This window comes from Ascaphus truei, chromosome 8 (genome assembly GCF_040206685.1).
Source record: "Ascaphus truei isolate aAscTru1 chromosome 8, aAscTru1.hap1, whole genome shotgun sequence".
NCBI lineage: Eukaryota > Metazoa > Chordata > Amphibia > Anura > Ascaphidae > Ascaphus > Ascaphus truei.
Genome location: NC_134490.1, coordinates 61,068,209 through 61,090,775, shown reverse-complemented (window position 1 = coordinate 61,090,775; position 22,567 = coordinate 61,068,209). Strand labels below are relative to the sequence as shown.

The following is a 22,567-nucleotide window of genomic DNA, read 5'->3' as shown; positions in this document are numbered from 1 at the left end:
AAGGTGGCACTGAGTGCTCATTTGCATGTCATTTCCCAGAATCCCTTGCTGCAGTGGAAGTGCTGTATGCTGGGTGACAATGGGGAAAGACAGGGTTGCAGACCTGTCTAAGACATGCAAATGAACATACAGTAATATTTACAGTTGCTTTATGCTTTACTGTGGAGGGTTTTTGTCACTTTTTTTACCCACCATAACCTTAATGACAGTGGTGATTACCTAGTCTAGTCTCAAACCTGCTAGCCATTAAGACCAGCCTCACACTGATGATACCCATCAAGGTTGAAACATGTATGTGAGTAGGTCTAATGGCTTTGCATCTCATCCCAGCCTCTGTTTAAAAGCTGTGTTTAAAACAGCATGCATTGGCTTGAGGATTGGCTTGTGTAATACGAGCTTGAGACAAAAGGTGGCACTGAGTGCTCATTTGCATGTCATTTCCCAGAATCCCTTGCTGCAGTGGAAGTGCTGTATGCTGGGTGACAATGGGGAAAGACAGGGTTGCAGACCTGTCTAAGACATGCAAATGAACATACAGTAATATTTACAGTTGCTTTATGCTTTACTGTGGAGGGTTTTTGTCACTTTTTTTACCCACCATAACCTTAATGACAGTGGTGATTATATATATATATATATATATATATATATACATATACATATACATATACACAGAGTGGTTGACAAATCACCAAAAAATCTACTCGCCACCTAGTACCAAACGTGTGCTGCTTGGGCCAATATTTACTCGCCCGGGGGTTAAATCCACTCGCCCGGGGCGAGCAAATGTATAGGTTTGTCGAACACTGTGTATATATATGTATATATATATATATATATATATATATATATATATATATATATATATATATATATATATATATATATATATATATATATATATATATATATTTACACATATATATATATACATATATATATATACATATATACACATATATATATGCACACGCACACGCACACGCACACAGTGTTCGACAATCCTATACATTTACACGCGTGTGGATTTAACCCCCGGGCGAGTAAATATTGGCCCGAGCAGCACACGTGTTTTTTTTTTTTAAATTTCCCTGCTCGCGCTGGGAAAAAAAAACCTCCCCCTACCTGACAGCTGATTGGTGCGCGCTCCCAGGCTTTGTGGGTGCGCGGCCAGGCTCTATATGAGCCCGCCCCCAACGAGCGGCCATTCTTTCTGCCCGGACATCTGTTGGAGGGTAAGTACTCGCCATGCTGCGGCCCCTCTGCTCCTTCCCTGCGATCCCCCTGGTCCCCACATGGCTCCCTACTCCCCACCGCGGCAGCTCTCCTGTCCCCTGCTCCTGTCCCCTTCCCCTCCTCCTGTCCCCTGCTCCTGTCCCCGTCCCATGCTCCTGTCCCCTCCTCCTGCTCCTGTCCCCTTCCCCTGCTCCTGTCCCCTTCCCCTCGATCCACCATTCGCCTCCCGGGGCGGGAGGTCCCCACTGCTGCAGCCCGGTTGGTGTGCGGGGGGGGGGGCCTCAGCCCTCACCCCTCACCACGTGCCTCCCATGCGCCAGCTAGCTTCATGACGGCGCAGCCGCCGCATGAGGTGGGGGGGGATGTCGGCCTGCCCCATCTCCCCCACGAGCTTCATGCCGCCGCGGGCTATGGGGAAGAAGCAGCCTGCAAAGCTGCTTGTCCTCGCACTGTGACGACATGCCGGCGAGGGGAGCAGGGCAGTGGCGGCCACGGCGGGGCTGACTGTCCCCTGGGGCGCCCGCTGGGGGATACCTCGCCACGTGCCTCCCACCCACCCTGCTGATTGGGGGGGGGGGATGTCGGCCTGCCCCCCCCCCCACGAGCGGGAGATGGGCGCGGGTGGTTGGGGGAGGAGCGTGTTGCTGGTCGCGGCCTTTCCTCCCCTGTGTGTGTGGAAAAATGTGTGTGTGAGTGAATGAATGTGTATGTGTTGTGACAAACGGCTTACTCCGGGGCTCCGCCGTCTGTCCGGGACTGTTAGAACACGGTCTTTTAGGGTAGGTTAAATGATGAGACGTCACGTACTGTTCCTTTAAACAGGCTATGCCTGGTTTATTCAGTCCCAGGCACTGAGACTGCCACAGTTTAAACAGAAAACAAAGCCAAACAAAAAGCTGCTCGTCTGAGCGATAACTTAAACTTAGATGTCCCTGACTCAGAGTTGGAAGTGGCTTGTCCACTTCCACCAACAAAATAAGTACCTTTGCAGTCTTTAGACAAACTAACAGAATGAATGAAGCGATTTGGGAAAGAGGCTTTCTCACCCCTCTGCAGTTCAGCAGCCTTCCAGGCTCTTGGGCGGGGCTCAGAGGAAACAGGAAACAGGTCTTATATACCTGAACTCTAATCAGCATGACAGGTGACAGAAAACAGGCAGCAGACAAACTGTGGAATGGAGTGCCTGTACCACGAGGCTGCCCTGTTCAGCTTAGACAGGACAGAAACTGTTCAGTATCCTGGGAGCCCTGTATATGGAGTTTATTACCAACCCCTGGTTTCTGTCACATATCCTCCCCCCCAGCTCAGACCTCGAGGGGTGAGCGACCATGGATATTAGGGAGTGCATCCTTGACAACCCGTCGGCATTGCCATGTTTGTGCCCCGACCTGTGTTCCACAGAAAATTTAAAGGGCTGTAGGCTTAGGAACCACCTGGTCACCCTAGCGTTCTTCTCCCTATTTTGACACATCCAGGTAAGGGGTGCATGATCTGTGACCAATCGGAACTTTCTCCCCAACAGATAATACTTGAGTGTCTCTACAGCCCACTTTATTGCGAGACACTCTTTCTCGACTATGGAGTAATTTTTCTCCTGGGGATTTAGTTTCCTACTTAAATAAAGGATGGGGTGCTCCTCCCCTTGAGACTCCTGGGAGAGTACCGCCCCCAGCCCTACCTCAGATGCGTCGGTTTGGACTACGAACTCTTTGGAGAAGTCAGGTGTGACCAACACTGGTTGGGCACAGAGAGCTTCTTTCAGGCTTCTAAAGGCCTGTTCGGCTTCGGGGGACCACTTTACCATTAGCGGTCCTCTTGCTTTTGTGAGGTCGGTTAGTGGGGTTGCCTTAGTTGCAAAATTGGGAATAAACCTCCTATAGTAGCCAATTAACCCCAAAAAGGTCCTTACTTGTTTTTTTGTGACTGGCCTTGGCCAATTTTGTATCGCCTCTACTTTGAGTGTTTGTGGTTTGAGTAACCCTCTACCAATAGAATACCCCAGATACTTGGCCTCCTCCAGACCAATAGTGCATTTAGCGGGGTTAGCAGTTAGTCCAGCAGACCGAACTGCGTCGAGCACAGCTTGGACCTTTGGAAGGTGGGACTGCCAATCTTCACTATGGATTACCACATCATCCAGGTAGGCGGCAGCGTACCGAACATGTGGTTTTAAAATTTTATCCATCATTCTTTGGAATGTGGCGGGAGCTCCATGTAAGCCAAAAGGCAGCACCTTATATTGAAAGAGGCCGTCTGGGGTTGAGAAGGCTGTTTTTTCTTTTGCCCTTTCTGTGAGGGGAACCTGCCAGTACCCTTTTGTTAGGTCTAGGGTTGTGAGATATCGGGCTTTGCCCAGTCTCTCTACAAGTTCATCCACCCTGGGCATAGGATAAGTATCAAATTTTGACACCGCGTTTAGTTTCCGGTAGTCATTACAAAACCTTGTTGTACCGTCTGGCTTTGGGACTAAAACTATAGGGCTGTTCCACCCACTTTGGGATTCCTCAATTACGCCTAGTTTTAGCATTTTTTTAACCTCTAAACTTATAGCCTCTCTCTTGGCCTCTGGGATTCGGTACGGTTTAAGGTTAACTCGGACCCCCGGTTCAGAGACTATGTCATGTTTAATTACGTTAGTTTTACCTGGCTGTGTAGAGAAGATTTCTTTGTTCCTTCTCACTAAACTCTGGACCTCTCGTTTCTGATGCACGGACAGTGTTTCAGCTATGCTAACCTCTGGGTCAGTTTCTTGATTCTCTGACGGACCTGGGGGTACTAGGGTTAACAAGACCTCTCTATCTTTCCAGGGCTTGAGTAGGTTTATATGGTAAATTTGCTCAGGTTTCCTCCTACCTGGCTGCCTTACCCTATAATTTACTTCTCCCACTCTTTCCAAGACCTCATATGGCCCATGCCATTTAGCAAGGAATTTACTCTCCACGGTGGGAACCAGAACTAGTACCCTATCACCTGGAAAAAAAATTCTGACCCTAGCCCCCTTATTATACGTATTCCTTTGTGCTTCTTGAGCTTTCTCCATGTGTTCCCTCACTATGGGTAGGACTGCAGCAATGCGGTCCTGCATTTGGGCAACATGCTCTATTACACTTCTGTAAGGGGTAACCTCGTGTTCCCAAGTTTCTTTGGCTATATCCAGTAAGCCCCTTGGATGTCGGCCATACAATAGTTCAAACGGGGAGAAGCCTGTGGATGACTGGGGAACTTCCCTAATGGCAAATAACAGGTATGGTAACAAACAGTCCCAGTTTTTCCCATCCTTATCGACCGCCCGGCGTAACATGCTCTTTAAGGTTTTATTGAACCTTTCCACTAAACCATCTGTTTGTGGATGATAGACTGAGGTTCTGAGATGCTTGATTTTTAGGAGTTTACATAGCTCTTTTGTTACTTGGGACATAAATGGTGTTCCCTGGTCAGATAAGATCTCTTTAGGAATTCCGACCCGGGAAAACAGAAGTACTAACTCTTTTGCTATGTTTTTAGCAGAGGTGCTACGTAGGGGAACTGCCTCCGGATATCGGGTAGCATAATCTAATATTACCAATATATGCTGATGTCCCCTAGCAGACTTTATTAGGGGTCCTACTAGATCCATAGCAATCCGGTCAAATGGTACCTCTATTATGGGAAGGGGTACCAATGGGCTGCGGTATGCTTTGAACGGGGCGGTGATCTGACATTCTGGGCATGAGGAACAATAGTTTGTAATTTCTGCCAGAACCCCAGGCCAATAAAAGCTTCGGAGAACCTTTTCTTTTGTCTTTTCCACCCCTAGGTGTCCCCCCAATGGATGACTATGTGCGAGATGTAATACTACGTTACGGAATGTCCGTGGTACCAACAATTGTTTAGTTGTAACTGATTTTCTTTTATCAACCCGATATACTAGGTCGTTCTCTACCTCGAAGTAGGGGTAAGCAAGTGACCTATCTGGTTGGCCATGAGTACTATTCTGGTCCCGTATATTTCCCCTTGCTACCGCTAATGTGGGGTCCTCCCACTGGGCCTTCTTAAAACTCCCAGGACTGACCTCTAGGTCAGCGAGGGTCTTATCCTGTACTGGGGTGGTAAGTGCCTGATCAACATCTTGATTTGGGGTATTCCCTACCAAAGTAGTGATGGGGAAGGGAATTTCACAGCACTCCTCCTTTTCCCCCTTCTTATTTGGGCCCTCGTCAACCTCCATTTCTGAAAAAGGGAAAGGATTTGTTTCTTCTAACACTTCGTTATGGTCTGCTATTGAACTCTGGGCGCTATTCTGAGCTGGGGACCACATTTTTAGAAAATGGGGAAAGTCGGTCCCTATTAACACATCATGTGCCAGTTTGGGTACAACACCCACCTTGAAATCTAAAGAACCAAATTCTGTTTCAAAAAAAACATCAACAGTGGAATATTCATGATTATCCCCATGTATACAACAAATTGCCACTCTTTGTGAACTGTTTACCTGTTTCTTCTTAATGGGCAATAGGTATTCGGACACTAGTGTGACCATACTCCCAGAGTCAAGAAGTGCCCGAACCCTCTTACCATTAACCTTTACAAATGCCCACAGATGGTTATTCAAGGGGTCCTCTGGGCTAGGGCCCATACATTGGGACAACAGCGAATAAGGTTCCACGCTGTTGCATTGCATGGGCTCATCATTTAGTGGGCAGATTTTTGCTGTGTGGCCCCTCTCATGACAATTTACACATTTAGGTACATAGTCTGTGTCCCACTTAGAGCCTTTTCCCGGCTCCCCATGTTGGCTATTGCCCTTAGTGTGCGAACCACTGTTGCTGGAGCGGCGTGAAGGTGGTCGCCGCTCTTCAGCGCCCCTTAACCCCGGTACCCTTTTACCGTCTCTGGAAGAGTCCTGGAACCTCGGATAGTGGGGTTGCTCCACGACTGTGGGTTGCGGGTGCTCTTCTGCTGCACTGTACCTTTCTACAAGGGCCACAAGCTCATCCGCATTGTGGGGGTCACTCCGACTGACCCAACGGCGTAAGGCAGAGGGAAGTTTCCTCAAGAACTGGTCCATGACCAACCGTTCCACGATGTGGCTTGCTGAGTTGATCTCGGGTTGTAGCCACTTCCGGGCGAGGTGGATGAGGTCATACATCTGGCTTCGGGTGGCTTTATCCATCGTGAAGGACCATGCGTGAAACCTTTGGGCACGAACAGCCGTGGTTACGCCGAGGCGGGCGAGGATCTCGAACTTCAATTTTGCATAGACGTTAGCTTCGGCTGGCTCCAGATCAAAGTAAGCCTTCTGGGGTTCGCCGCTTAGGAAGGGTGCGATTAGACCAGCCCACTCAGCTTCTGGCCATCCCTCTCTCTGTGCCGTGCGTTCAAACGTGAGAAGATAGGCTTCCACATCATCCGAGGGTCCCATCTTCTGAAGGTAGTGGCTTGCCCTGGTCATTTTCGGAACTGGGGCTGCCTCTGCCAGTGGAAGGTTACTGATAGTCCCCCTCAGGATCTCGAGTTCCTGCTGTAAGCCCTGAGCGAACCGCTTTTGCTCCTCTCTCAGCAGGCGGTTTGTCTCTTGCTGGTTTGCATTAGTCTCTTGCTGGGCTATTAACAGCTGTCGCTGGGTTTCACTCGCCTGTTGCTGGGCTTCATTCGCGTCTTTCTGGACAGCGACATTGCGTACCAGCGCACTCACCACGTCTTCCATCTTGTTTGGAGAGAGAGAAAAAAAAACCTTCTTTTTTTTTTTTTTTTTTTTTTTTTTTTAAAGTTCTTTAACCCCCAGACCTTTCAGTGTTCTGCCCGCATTCTCCACCATATGTGACAAACGGCTTACTCCGGGGCTCCGCCGTCTGTCCGGGACTGTTAGAACACGGTCTTTTAGGGTAGGTTAAATGATGAGACGTCACGTACTGTTCCTTTAAACAGGCTATGCCTGGTTTATTCAGTCCCAGGCACTGAGACTGCCACAGTTTAAACAGAAAACAAAGCCAAACAAAAAGCTGCTCGTCTGAGCGATAACTTAAACTTAGATGTCCCTGACTCAGAGTTGGAAGTGGCTTGTCCACTTCCACCAACAAAATAAGTACCTTTGCAGTCTTTAGACAAACTAACAGAATGAATGAAGCGATTTGGGAAAGAGGCTTTCTCACCCCTCTGCAGTTCAGCAGCCTTCCAGGCTCTTGGGCGGGGCTCAGAGGAAACAGGAAACAGGTCTTATATACCTGAACTCTAATCAGCATGACAGGTGACAGAAAACAGGCAGCAGACAAACTGTGGAATGGAGTGCCTGTACCACGAGGCTGCCCTGTTCAGCTTAGACAGGACAGAAACTGTTCAGTATCCTGGGAGCCCTGTATATGGAGTTTATTACCAACCCCTGGTTTCTGTCACAGTGTGTATGGGACTATGTGTATGTGTGTGACACCAGAGGTACCCCCCAATCAGTAACCTCCCCCCCTATCAGTAACCCCCCCCCAATCAGTAACCTCTCCCCCCCAATCAGTCACCCCCCCCAGTCAGTCACCCCACCCCCCCAGTCAGTCACTCCACCCCCCCAGTCAGTCACCCCACCCCCCCAGTCTGTCACCCCACCCCCCCAGTCAGTCACCCCCCCAGTCAGTCACCCCCCCAGTCAGTCACCCCCCCCAGTCAGTCACCCCCGTCAGTCACCCCCCCCCCCGTCAGTCACCCCCCCCCCGTCAGTCACCCCCCCCCCACTCTGTGTATCACCCACCGTTTCTCCCCTCTGTGTCTCCCCCCCACACTCTCTCTCTCCCCTACACTCTCTCTCTCTCTCTCTCTCTCCCCCACTCTCTCCCACTCTCTCTCTCTCTCTCTCTCTCCCACTCTCTCCCTCTCTCTCCCCCACTCTCTCCCTCTCTCTCCCCCACTCTCTCTCTCCCCCACTCTCTCTCCCCCCCACTCTCTCTCTCTCCCCCACTCTCTCTCTCTCCCCCACTCTCTCTCTCTCCCCCACTCTCTCTCTCTCTCTCTCTCTCTCTCTCTCTCCCCCCCACACTCTCTCTTCCGCCCACTCACTCTCTCTCTTCCCCCCCACTCACTCTCTCTCTTCCCCCCCACTCACTCTCTCTCTTTCCCCCCCACACTCTCTCTCCCCCCCACACTCTCTCTCTCCCCCCCACTCTCTCTCTCTCTCTCTCTCTCTCTCTCTCCCCCACACACTCTCTCTCTCTCCCCCACAAACTCTCTCTCTCTCTATCTCCCCCACAAACTCTCTCTCTCTCCCCCACACACTCTCTCTCCCCCCCCCCCCACACTCTCTCTCTCCCCCCCACACTCTGGATCTCTTATTTACCCTATATATCTTACTTGCCCTATACTTCACCGAAATAACCTATACTGCTTTCTTCCAGATCTAACTCACGAGCTTCACACCTAAGACATCGGAACCCCCCCCTAACCCAGAAGACAGGTAGGGAACACCTCCCCTCCAATGTATTACATTGCGGGAATGCGGGTACCTGGACATTGAGGGACTGCGGATCAGGTAAGATCCCAGGCGGGATTGCTGCTTTAGATATTGTGAAGGGCGGGCATCCAGACACTGGTTAAGGGGTTCAGGAAACTAGTCATTCACACCGGGCTTTTATTTCTAGATCCGACATTTACGCACACACACACACGTAACAAGGACTAATTGTAGTATAATGTAATACAATAAATACATTTATGTCAAAAACGAATGTTGTTCTGACTAGGAATTTATTAAATATATTTTATTTATTTTATTTTAAAGCGGGGTTGGGGGCGGGATAATAGTGATTCTCTAATTTTAGGTTAGGTTCTGGTAACTAGAGATTATTATAATCTGATAAGAGTAATACTTTCCACATCGTTTTGTATACAGAATTAAATGTCGCATTAGATTTATAGGGCTTTGCTAAATTGGACATTTTCAAAGAGAATACAGTATTCTTTTTCAAATGCTAGAATGGAATGTCATGCAGTTATAAAACAATCTTCCCACACTGATCTGAATTCAAGAAATAAATTAACATAATTATTTTCCATCACCCTTGTTTATTTCAATCATGTATTTTTTTCTAGAACTGTCACATTTTTCTGTATTTCCTAATATGTTTTTGTATTGTTATTCATGGGTTTTATTTAAGGTCAGAGGTGGTATCTAATCCTATTCAAATGAGATGCAGATGATATAACTCCTGAGATTGAAGTTGAGGTTGAGGATAGGAATGGTGTAAACAAACTGAACATACAGTATTTTCTTTACTCTAAATGATTTAATATTGTGTAGCAATAATACCCTCTACAACATGGGTGAGCAACTCCAGTCTCCAAGGGCCACCAACAGGTCAGGGTTTCAAGATATCCCAGTTTCAGCACAGGTGGCTCAATCAGTCCCTGCTTCAGCACAGGTGGCTCAAGCACGACTGCGCCTCTGCTTGGGCCACCTGTGCTGAAGTTGGGATATCCTGAGAACCTGACCTGTTGGTGGCCCTTGGGAACTGGAGTTGAGGACCACTGAGCTAAAAGATAGGCTCGTGCAGTTCTACAACAATGAGTAATGCAGCAAAGTGCATTTAAGGCTTCCAGTTCCAGTACCATACTGTAATAAACAGCAAGTAACCGAGGGCCAAAAACTGACATTTCACTTTGTACTTATTACTGTGTACAAAGGATTTTTTTTTTACATTTTTATTATTACTTTGATGCACAATTTTATAAATGTATCCTTGCTGTACAGGTTGCATGTAATGTTCATAGAATACAAAGTCCTATGATAATAGATGGTTACCTATCTGCTCTTTTTTTAATCACTGTTTTGTTTGTATTCTGTAATTGTTCTATTTTACGAGACTATTTAACACCGTGCTTTTGTATTCAGAATGCAGAGAGATCCTACTTCCGATGATGACAGATCAGCTGAAGTATCATTTGGAAGGACAGGAAGAGCCAGAGGCTTGTTGCCAACTGCTAAGCACCATCCTGGAGCTGCTTTACAGGAAAGATGTGGTTAGTAATGCATTTCTTGCATGCACTCTTGCAAAACACGTTTGTAAAAAAAAAAACCCACTGCATTTCTATTGATCATTATTAGAGTTCACAAATGACTTAAACTGACATCAGGCCTTTAATACAGATATTAACCACATTTTATAATGCAGTAGGGCAGGCATAACTACATAAACTTGACAAATCAGTGTAGGCCTCTGTTAGGGATAGTTTTTTCTACCATAGTGGAATTTAAGGTGCTCTAGCATTGAAAATAGATTTTCAGTACACTCCAGCACGAACATTTTTATTGTAGAGGTCTATGGTAATGAAGCTGATCATTGATTTATCTTGATCATGATGCTGATTTACATTAGATTATTCTTTCTGTGTTTAGGGACCAACACAGCGACATGTCCAGATTATCATGGAAAAGCTACTGAGGACGGTGAACAGAACGGTTATTTCCATGGGGCGCGATTCCGAACTCATTGTAAGTGTCTCATGTGCAAAAGAACCTTCAAATTAATTGTTTTTCCCTTTTTGAATATTTGGTGCCAAAACATCAACAAGATACCATTGAGCAATATCTAGCTTGTTTATTAGCAGTCAGGTGAGTGTAGGCCAAATCCACTTATTTAGGGATAAGCACACTTTTTGTATTCAGTGTGACTTGGAGAACATCATTGTACATTAGGATCGATTTTATTTACCAGTGACTCCTATTTTTCCCCAATCGAGTAAGACTCACGAGCCTCATTAACAGAAGAAAAGTGCAGAGCAAAGAATACGTTAAAAGTAGGTGGTAAGCAGCTAATGTAGTTAATGCGTTTCTCATTGTTGACTTCTATTACCATTATGGCTAAAAAGAAAGTTGTGCCGCTTATAGCACTTTGCCGTTCATCTCGTACAGAAAAAAATTACAGTGAGTTAAAAAATATTTGCATATGGTGTGTCCTAAAACACACAGCTGACATTCTCATTGTCTTAAATATTTAAATGGCATTGACTTGAAAACAATAATTATGATAACGTACAGTTAAATAATAGTACTAGAAAACCTGTTTAGAATAAATACACAAGAATTGAATACTGAATTTTAATACATGTTCATTATTTTAATTAACTAATGCAAGCCTTCTAAAAGGGCACTAATTTAAAATTCAGTTTTGTGAAAAGATTCTTCTGTAATCAACCCATAATTATTTGCTTTTGTGGTGTCAACCGCTACACAGATTGGAATGCAACCTATTCCAAATATGCATAACTTTTCACTTCATGGGTAAGTATCAGATTTATATGTATGCATTACCTTGTCAATAGTTGAAGGGATGCCCTTTGCATAGAAAGCTGCTATGCTTAAAATGGAATACGGAGAGTACAAATGATATGCACTTTAAAAGTGCAATCTATCTATGATTAGATAGATAGATTTTTACATAACCTATAATATACACAGCAGTGTGCATGGAATTCAGAAGCAGGAGGTAAAGCTGTGAAAACTTTGTGTGGTGTGTTGCACAAACATTAATTTTGTACTATTTAGTCAATATATATCATTTTTCTATACTTTTTTATAAGATACATTACAATATTAACATGTTGGTTTGTTCAGTTAAATATTTCACATTTAACTGTATAGTTCTTTTATTAGTTATTTTATAGTATGCCTATCATTTGTGATTTTTAAATTTTTTTTTTAATGCAAGCTTTATTAAAGAAGGAAAAAAAGGTGTTTTGAATAGCCAATTCCTTAAATGTACACATGGGTGAACAATTATCCAGTTACGATTCTACATGGTTGCAAAAGCAAAAATGTAAGCAATTAGATTAGAACTAATCCTACAAAAAGTCAACAGTAGCACAAAATATACCCGCAAAGATGGGATTTAAAAGGAGTACACCAAATAAAATGAGTGTTATAGCTAGACATCTGAATACCTTCAAATCTTGCTCTACCCTTTTAAAGCAGCAATCTCCCAGAAGCCTATAGAAATATAACCTGTTTCGTGTTGGTATCTTGCACCCTGAGCATGTCTTGCTAGTTTAAAATAGAAGCTAGATATTAAGAAAAACATTTTTGAGATAACCATGGTAACCTTCAGACTGCACTGTGCGCTAGGGCGAGCTTTGTTTTACCCTCCCAGACACTTAATATTTAAAATGCTTGTATCACTTAAATGGAGCATTAGATTTTAAAGATAAAAACAGTGTTACATAGTAGACGAGGTTGGAAAAAGAGTTATGTCCATCGAGTTCAATCTATGATAAATTTAGATGACAGATACTAATGCTATATTTGTATTTACATTATATTGATCCAGAGTTAGGCAAACAAAAAAAAACCCCAGTGAAACATTATCCATTGATGTGTCAAAAAGGGGAAAAATTGTATTCCTTAATTACTCCAATAATGGCAGTCAGATTTCTCCCTGGATCAACATATTTCCCATGTTTACTTATTTGGCATGTCACTGTATACCGTTCCTTTCTATAAAGATGTCCAACCTTTTTTTGAAGATTATACAGGCATACCCCGCATTAACATACGCAATGGGACCGGAGCATGTATGTAAAGTGAAAATGTACTTAAAGTGAAGCACTACCTTTTTCCCCACTTATCGATGCATGTACTGTACTGCAATCGTCATATACAGGCATAACTGATGTAAATAACGCATTTGTAACAGGCTCTATAGTCTCCCCGCTTGCGCACAGCTTCGGTACAGGTAGGGAGCCGGTATTGTTGTTCACTGTGCTGACCGGCGCATGCGTGAGCTGCCGTTTTCCTGTTGAGCGATATGTACTTACTCGCGAGTGTACTTAAAGTGAGTGTCCTTAAACCGGGGTATGCCTGTATATTGTATCTGCCATCACAGTCTCCATGAATGAATTCCACATTTTGAACTGCCCTGTTACTATACAGTAGCTGTACATCTGTACCCTGACCTCACCACTGGGTATTTTATACATATCACTGTAAATAATATTCATATAAAGCGAGTTATATATGTTATAAAGTTTTATTACTTTGTTCCTTAGAGGTGTTCATGTTATGACTAGAATCTCCTATCTTTATGGTTATTGACAGTGGTTGACAAATCACCAAAAAATCTACTCGCCACACAAAAAAATCTTCTCGCCACCTAGTACCAAACGTGTGCTGCTTGGGCCAATATTTACTCGCCCAGGGGTTAAATCCACTCGCCCGGGGCGAGCAAATGTATAGGTTTGTCGAACACTGGTTATTGATACAGTACCTATGTCAGTTATAATATTCTGATATTCAACCCAGGTGAATTACACCAGTATTTGGAGTAGTGGTGTACCGAGTACCCGGCGTTACCCGGCACATTTCCAGCTACCCGGACCCGGCAACTGAGAAGTGGGCTCGGCGTCGGGTAATGTCAGGGCAGCTGGAAATAATCTAATTACTTACCTTTCCGAAGACATCTAGGACCTGCAGCAGCGGTCATGTGACGGTGGCAGCATCAGAGGTGTCTTCAGCCGGCGGGGGAGCTGCAGGAATCCCTTCCACAGCACCAGAACAGGTAAGCCGTGTCTGTGTGAGCCGCCGGGGAACCACGTGACCGGAGCAGGAGACGGAGTGTTCCTATTGGATAGCCGTCTGTCCAATAGGAAAGCTCCGTCTCCTGCTCCGGTCACGTGGTTCCCCGGCGGCTCACACAGACCCTGCTTACCTGCTCCGGTGCTGTGGAAGTTTTTCTTGCAGCTCCCCCGCCGGCTGAAGACACCTCTGATGCTGCCACCGTCACAGGACTGTTGCTGCCGATCCTAGATGTCGCCTCCACCCTGCAGGTAAGTGCCAAACCGGTTAGCCGGGTACCTGACCGGGTAGAACCTTTAATTTTGGCCAGGTACCCGTTACCCATTTTTTTTTATAATTGAGGACCCGGTCCAACACTAATTTGGAGACCAATTGGTCTGGCACTATTTACTGTGACATATTTTGGATAAGTGCAAGTATTAGGGAACCTTTCGTGACACCTTGTGGTTCACATCCTATGTACATGTTCAAAACTTACCGTATGTTCCTCCTATATATTTTACTATCTACTAAATATTACTGTATGTTACTAAGGTTGGGTGGCTAGTATTCTCTCTTTTTGTTTTGTTTTTTTAGTGTATAGTTCCAAACCGCATGGTTAAGGGCTCTTTTATTGTAGTTACCCCAATAACTTCTTGTTTATACTGCAGAACGTTATCGTAAAAATTCAGAAATAACCAGACAATCCCACAAACAGTGTTTTAAATCTGCTCTTTCCTGGGAGCACTTGGGGCACTTATTTTTAGATTTCTCTATCCCGTTATAATTGATATCAAAAGCATAATAAGCCCTACGCAGTATTTTATATTGCATCTCTCTCCACGCCTCAGAAATAATAATTTTCCTAATCCAAGTTAACCCTTCGAGTAACAGGTTAACTCCTTCAATGAATACCAAATGACCAAGAACCCTTGTTGCATTAGGTAAATGCTGGGACCAATGGGTTTCCTCTAATATCTTCCATTTTTATAGGCAGCGTTCAACTAAGTGGGTCTCTTTTGTGACTATTTATTGTTCATTTGGTATTCATGTATATTATTCCCTATGCACCGCCTACATGTTAATATACTATGAGAATATTAAGGTTGAGCTATGATCATATCCCTACAATCTAACTCCTTCAATTCCTGGGAAATCTTTTTCCCATATAGTAAACATTTTTCTTGGATCCTTCCCATACTCCTTGTTCCTAATCCAATCATATAAATCTGAGATAGAATATTTGGTACCATTAGCATCATCAAAAACATCTATTCCTAATAGATCTGATTTATAACTTTGCATACTCTTGCAGTAATGCATTACTTGTATATAAGGGAAGTGATTTGTTTGAGTCAGTCCCAGATGTTCTTTCAGTTCTTGGAATGTCAAAAACCTACCATCATTCACATCTAGCAACTGGCCCAGAGTTTTAATCCCCTTGTCTCTCCATATCTGAAAAGAAGCCTGCATCTTTCCCGGGTGAAACCTTAAATTCCCTTATATAGCTAAACATTTTGAGCAAGTATATGATAGCCCAAATTGTTTTCTGAATATTCTTCAAGTAGCCCAGGTATCCTTAATTTACAGGTTTCCTTTGGCTTCCATTGGTATTTTTCTCAATTTTACATGTAAAAGCCCCGGGAGACTCTCTGGGGATACTAACTGCTCCTCTAAGTAGGCATGAGTTTCCAGTTGATTGACAGCTGATTTTTGATAGCTGTTTCCAGTTATCAAATCTCCTACATGTCTTGCTACACAGGTCATATTATATTTTCTAATATTGGGCAAATTAAGCCCCCCCCCTCCCCTCACACACACACACTCGTTCTTCAGACATAATTCATTAATAGCGATTCTATTTCTCCCTTTCCTCCAGATAAACCTAGAAATTGCTTTATTTAGAAGTTTAACATCAGTGTTAAATACTATTGGTAACATCTGTAGAGGGTAGATTAATTTGACGAAACTGATCATTTTAACCACCTGACATCTACTGGACAGATGGGAAATTTTGCCACCCCTCTAACTCTGTGATTAGTTTAGGGATAATAGCTCCCAAATTATTTTTGTAAAGATATTTACTCTCCGGATCAATATAGATGCCTAAATATTTATGTGGCTTCCTAGTTACCTTGAATGGGCATTTTCCTTCCCATTTCATATTTTTTTTTATTTGATAGAATTAGTATTTCAGTTTTAGCTGCGTTCACCTTAAAACCCGAAACATTTTCCGAACTCTTCGAATACCTGATGTATTCTTTCTATAGTCTCCTCTAGATTTTACACAAACAACAATAAATCATCAGCGAATAAGGCTATCTTAGTTTCCTTTTTTCCTATCTTGATCCCTTTAAACTCCTTCATATTTCAAAAATATTCGGCAAGCGGTTCAATCACAATATTAAAAAGCAGGGGGGATAAAGGGCAGCCCTGCCTTGTTCCTCCAAAGAGCCCTATCGCCTGTGATAGTAAGCCTGCTGCCATTATTTTTGTTTTGGGGTCTTTATACATTGCTCTGCTCGCACCAAGGAAGATGTTTTTTTTTTTTCCCCATTTCCCATTTTTCCCAGAACATTCATCAGGTATTCCCACCCTACATTATCAAAAGCTTTTTCGGCATATACTGATATTATTATATTATGTTTATTGCTTTGCGTATTAGTTTTTGTCCAGTATATAGCTGTTCTAACCTTTCTGATATTTTTAACAGAGGCTCTGCCCTTTACCAAGCCCGTCTGATCTGCATGTATTAATTTAGGTAGGACTGCAGAAAGTCTATTGGCCAATATTTTTGATAGTATCTTTGCGTCCTGGTTCAAAAGAGAGATTGGTCTATAGGGTTCTGGGTTCAAGGGGTCTCTTCCTTCTTTATGAATTATTCTTACAAAGGCAGTTTTACCCGTCTCTCTCTTTCTCTCTTTCTCTCTTTCTCTCTTTCTCTCTTTCTCTCTTTCTCTCTTTCTCTCTTTCTCTCTTTCTCTCTTTCTCTCTTTCTCTCTTTCTCTCTCTAGAATGTCTTTGAACACTTCTCTTAGGGAGCCCCCAAGTTCACCAATAAGCATTTTATAAAACTCTCCTGTGAATCTGTCTGGCGCTTTCTCATTTCTAAGAGTTTTAATATAATTCAACTGCTCTTCTCTGTCTAACTTAGGGAGCATAATGTTTCCCAGAAAACCACACTGTGCTTCTAAGTCTATATTGATTTTACTATATACATTTTAGTAGAAATTTTGTAAAACCTTATTTATCTCTCTAGGATTAGTGGTTATATCTCCTGATTTTTCCCTTATTCTCAGAATATGGTTTGATTTCATAGGTTTTGTAGACATATTGCCCAACAGTTTTCCTGCTTTATTTCCAAACTTGTAAAAGTTTAGATCTCTAAACAGCATTTTCTTTTGTTCTTTTCTATGCAGCCAAACCTCACATATATCTTTGGCTCTGGTATAACTGTCTGTTATCTGTAGTAGGATTTAGCTTAAAAGCACAGTATTTATTATTTAACTCTTTGCTCGCCTTCCTTCTCTTATTTATATATGCAATCATTTTCCATTTTAAAACTGCCTTCCCAGTCTCCCAGAATAACTTTCCTGCATTGCAATGATCCGCATTAGTTTCCTTAAAATAAAACCAATTATTTAGAAAAATGCTGTAAATTCTTCATTGTTGTACAAATAACATGAAAATGTCCATATTCTATCTCCATGCGCTCTTTGTCCCATATTAACCCCCACCCACACTGGGGCATGATCCGAGATGATTATATCTTCTATTTTAGTATCTGTGACCTCCCCCATTACCTGATTATTGGCAAAAATATAATCTATTCTGGAGAATGAATTACGTTTGTGTGAGAAAAAAGTATTCTCTTTCCAAAGGGTTAAACATTCACCAGCAGTCTTCCATCCCCAAAATATCCTTAAACCCCTGTGCGCTTTCTTGCACCAGTTTTAACCTTGATTTAAATTGAATCTGGACTGATCTATCCATAAATAGATCCATTATCCAATTAAAACCCCCTACTACTATCAAATTACTGTCTTTTCCAGCGAGTATAGTAGCAGTCAGAGTTTGGACAAAATGTTGATCTTATTCATTTGGGCCATAGATATTATATATTTTTAGTTCCTCATTATATATTCTGACAAGGCATTGCACCACCCTCCCCTACAGTGTAGATAACTTTGTCTGGTAAAAATGTGTTTATTAAGTCTCAGCTTATAAGACATGGATCTAATTGCATTCTCTTCACAGGTATGTTTCTAAACTGCAAGTCCTGTTTTAAAAGAATTACCCCACCTTTATTATTGATCTTTTGGTATGTTTGAATATCAAAAGGTGTGGGTTTTTTTTTTTCTTAACTGTGTGCTGCTAATTGACCGACTGGAACACGTTGATTTATTGAAGAGGGGGGGAGGGTCATGTGACTGCTTTTAGATGTTTAAAACTAATACCCCCCTGCATTTGCAGGACCTGCATTGGCATTTGAAGTGAGCCTTTCAAGTGAGAATATATAGTTAGACTATAGTTTGATTAGAGGTGACGGGGGACTGGATCTACTGCAAACTCTTCTACACATGGCAACAAACGGTGAGCTACTCGGACTACACTATGATCCCATGCTTGTTAGTCTGCACAATTTAACCCACCACCCCTTTACAACTTGCTTCACTGCAAGCTTTCCCAACACTGACTGCACACAATTACCTCCCCCCCTTTAACCCTCACCCACTCAGGCCACAGCAAACCCTGAATGGACCCTAGCATTACACACACACACACACACACACACACACACACACACACACACACACACACACACACACACACACACACACACACACACACACACACACACACACACCAGCTCCATGCAGCATTACATACCTATGGCATAATGAACCTGGTATGTATCTCAACTTTGTTCTTTCTCGTGGCCTCATGGAAATGTTACTCACTCTATCCACTACAAACTCCTCCCTCCTGGCCCACAGCCAACATCACCATACACCCTGGACTACTCAAAAGCCTTGCACTATCTACTAAATGTTGGTGGAGAACTCTAAAAATCAGCACACCAACCACCACTCACTCTAATTGCGCACACCACAAATTTACAACCTGAAAACAACTACTCCAATTTCTACTCGTACTATTACTCTCTTTAGCAGGTGATATTGAACCTAACTCAGGTCCTCCCTTTTCAGCTCTGTCCCATACCCCTGAGAATGCCACCTTTAAATTCCAAAAAGGTCTATCTGTCGCCCACATAAATATCCAGAGCCTTCTGCCCAAACTGGATGAACTAAGAGCATGGTGCCTTATGCATAAACCCAAAGCCATCATTCTTACAGAAACATGGCTAACCCCTAAAACCCCTGATGCAAATATCGCCATTCAGGGATACTCCATTTCTTGGAGAGATGGGTCAAAGAGAGGAGGAGGAGGGGTGTTATTTTATATTGCAGACACCTTACAATTTACACTGTTAAATTGCCCCCCCAAGCCCACTCTCTTTTGAAATCCTTGTTGGGCAAAATCTGCCTCCCCTTTTCTAAGCCCATCTTGGTTGTTGGCATCTACTGCCCCCCTAAAGCCCCTCTACAGTCCCTGACTGATATCACCCAGTTTCTTGGCTCCATTTCCTCTCTGAATGAGAAGAGTGAGCTGCTCGTTTTTGGGGATTTCAACTTCAATTGGCTCGACCCTAAAAACCACAAAATCCAGATACAAATCTAGTCGCTTAACCTATCGCAACTCATTTCCCAACCCACACGGACAAATCTGAAATCTCACAACCATTCCTTTCTAGACTGGATTCTCTCCTCAAATCCCAGCAGAATCCAATCCTCTGGCATCCTTCCTGACATTTTCAGTGACCATGCAATAGTGTACTGTGTAAGGAAAATTAAACCACCCCAATCAAGCCCTAAAGTTCTCCTCACTAGAACATTTAGAAACTTTAACCCACAACAGTTTCTGGCTGACCTTACTAACTGCTCTTGGCACAGAATCGATTTAATTCCTGACCCCGATTCTGCGCTCGACTATTTCCAATCCGAGTTCTTAAAACTCTGTGATACCCATGCTCCACTACACAGAATAAGGGTACGGTGTGCCCACCTTCCATGGGTTACAACTGACCTTTTAGCACTCTACCAGTTCAGGGATGCCTTGTGGTAAAGCTACAAAGTAACTGGCACTACCAAGGATCTCAATCACTAGAGATGCCTGTGGAGCATGTGCACAAGGCAAACAAGGCATGCAAAAGCACAATATTACTCTGACAATCTCCTCCAGAATACATCAAACCCAGCTAACTTTTGGAAGGTTATCAACAACATATTCCAGCCTTCTAACCATCAACAACCAAGTAATATCACTAAGGAGGATATTAGTCTGACAAACCCCACTGACATTGCAAATGCATTCAATGACTACTTTGTGGGGTGTGCTACTAACTTATTAACGAAACGCAACCCAAACCATCAACATGAATCTCATCCTGGGAGTACCCATATAGCCCCACCCCCTCCTAACACTGCCCACAATTTTCAATTTGGCTCAGTATCTTAAGAGGAGATTACACAAGCGCTCCTCAAATTAAAACTAAGCAGCCAATATGGATCTGACTTACTGCAATCTAAGTTCCTAAGACTTGGTGCCCCAGCCATTACCAAACCAATTGCTTCCATAGTCAACTCTATTCTGGCTGCAGGCCATATCCCCATGACCTGGAAACTGCCAGAGTTATCCCAATCTTCAAAAGTGGGGACAAAACACGGTCTCAAACTACAGGCCAATTTCTCTTCTCCCGATTACTATCCAAAGTCATGGAAAAATGTGTTCACTCCCAATTAAGCGATTACTATACCAAGACAAATTTCCCTAGCCAATTTCAATCTGGCTTTCACCCCAAACACTCAACCGTAACTACCCTGCTAAAAGTTTGCAATGAAATCCAGTGTGGAATGGAACGGGGACAACTCACTGGTGCAGTATACCTAGATTTAGCAACGGCTTTTGACACAGTTGATCATGTTAGCCTGCTTAACAAACTCCAGTGCTCTGGAATAGGGAAGCATGCTTTAAACTGGTTTCAGTCCTACCTATCAGGTAGATCCCAACATGTGTCCATCTCAGGCTCTAACTCCAACCACTTGGATATCACCTATGGTGTACCGCAAGGCTCTGTTCTGGGGCCCTTACTCGTCTCAGTGTTCATCAATGATCTTCCCACAGCTTGTAAGGGAGCTTCAATACACATGTATGCAGATGACACAATCTTATATGCACACAGCCATAGCCTCTCCGACCTTGAACACATACTTCAATCTGACTTTTTGAGACTAGAAAACTGGATTTCCCAAAACAAACGGTTTTTAAACACTGACAAGACTGTAACAATGGTATTTGGCCATTTGAGCTCCAGATCAGAACCAACGCTAACACCACCATAACTCCTGTTACTAGTTTTAAATACCTGGGCATACGGTTTGACTCCCACTTAACATTCGGGATGCACATTGATATCCTGACATCCAAAACCTATGCCAAACTAGATGTACTTTACAGGAACAAATTTTCCCTAAGCCTGCTGGTCAGAAAGCGTATCGCACAGCAGATGCTAATGCCAATTATCGACTATGGAGACATAGTATACGGCTCGGCACCCCAAACCCACCTTGGCAAACTTGACACCCTCTACAATTCAATATGCCGTTTTGTTCTCCCAAGCAACTACAACACACATCACTGCGAAATGCTCAAAGAACTAGATTGGTCATCACTTGAGTCTATGCACAAATTTCACCTTTCCTTTCTTGCCTTCAAATACTTTCTGGGCAAGCTAACCATCTATCTGAACAAGCTCCTCACCCCTACCACATGCAGCACTTATCATCTGAGATCTGACTCCAAAAGGTCCCAAGGCTCAACAAAGTATCCGGCCGCTCCTCCTTCTCTTACCCTGCACCCCAAAACTGGAACAACCAACCGGTGACTCTCACATCCACCACCAGTTTAAGTTTTTTCAAAACCAAAGCTGTCTCACATTTTAATCTGTTTGTAACTGTTACGTACGCCTAGAATATATATTATCTTTAACTGTGCATGCAATGTCTTGTATATAATGTATACCCTGTTTACTTATGTAACTGTATTTGTAACCATGTATTATTTGTCATTTTAACTCTATGCCCAGGACTTACTTGAAAACGAGAGGTAACTCTCAATGTATTACTTCATGGTAAAACATTTTATAAATAAATACATGAAGGTAGCTATTCCTCCTTTTTTTCCTACTACTGGGGAATATATACATTTACTCAGTCTCTCCTAAGGCTGTGGCTGGGTGATGCTGAGCGGGCGTGCGCTCCAGCGTGAGCGCACGGCACTCAGCTGCTTGCAGAGACAAATTTGTTTCTGTCGTTCACTGGTGCGTCAAGTTAGCGATTTGCCCAATGAGGGCACACCTGATCTGTGATGTCATGGACATGCCCCCCTAATCGCGCAACTGGCTGGCCACAAATCCCCCAAGCACAATGAGCACCAGCGGGCTCACATTCACCCTGGCCGCAGCCTAAGTTTTTTTACTTTCTGTCGCATCTAGATGAGTTTTCTGAATTAATGCAACTTTGGCTTTAAGACACTTAAGGTGGTTCAGAATTTTATTTCTTTTGATAGGGGAATTGATTCCTTTACATTCCATGAAATAATTTTCATAGGGAACTTACACTCTCAAAGGATATACCAAGTGGAGCTATTCATAATTCGTAGCACAGTGGAGAGACTGTGTGGATAAACAGCCATGTGTGACATGTAAAA

At 43.5% G+C, this 22,567-nt stretch overlaps 1 protein-coding gene across 2 annotated transcripts in view; it reads left to right on the top strand.

The window, feature by feature from the left end:
• The window catches only part of DOCK1 (dedicator of cytokinesis 1), a 279,647-nt gene that overhangs the window by 98,533 nt on the left and 158,547 nt on the right, over positions 1-22,567 (top strand). For both annotated transcript variants that reach the window (XM_075612250.1, XM_075612249.1), the window contains exons 26-27: positions 10,085-10,212; positions 10,589-10,684. In XM_075612250.1, coding sequence (XP_075468365.1) covers positions 10,085-10,212; positions 10,589-10,684 — 224 coding nt within the window. The remainder of the gene's footprint in view (positions 1-10,084; positions 10,213-10,588; positions 10,685-22,567) is intronic.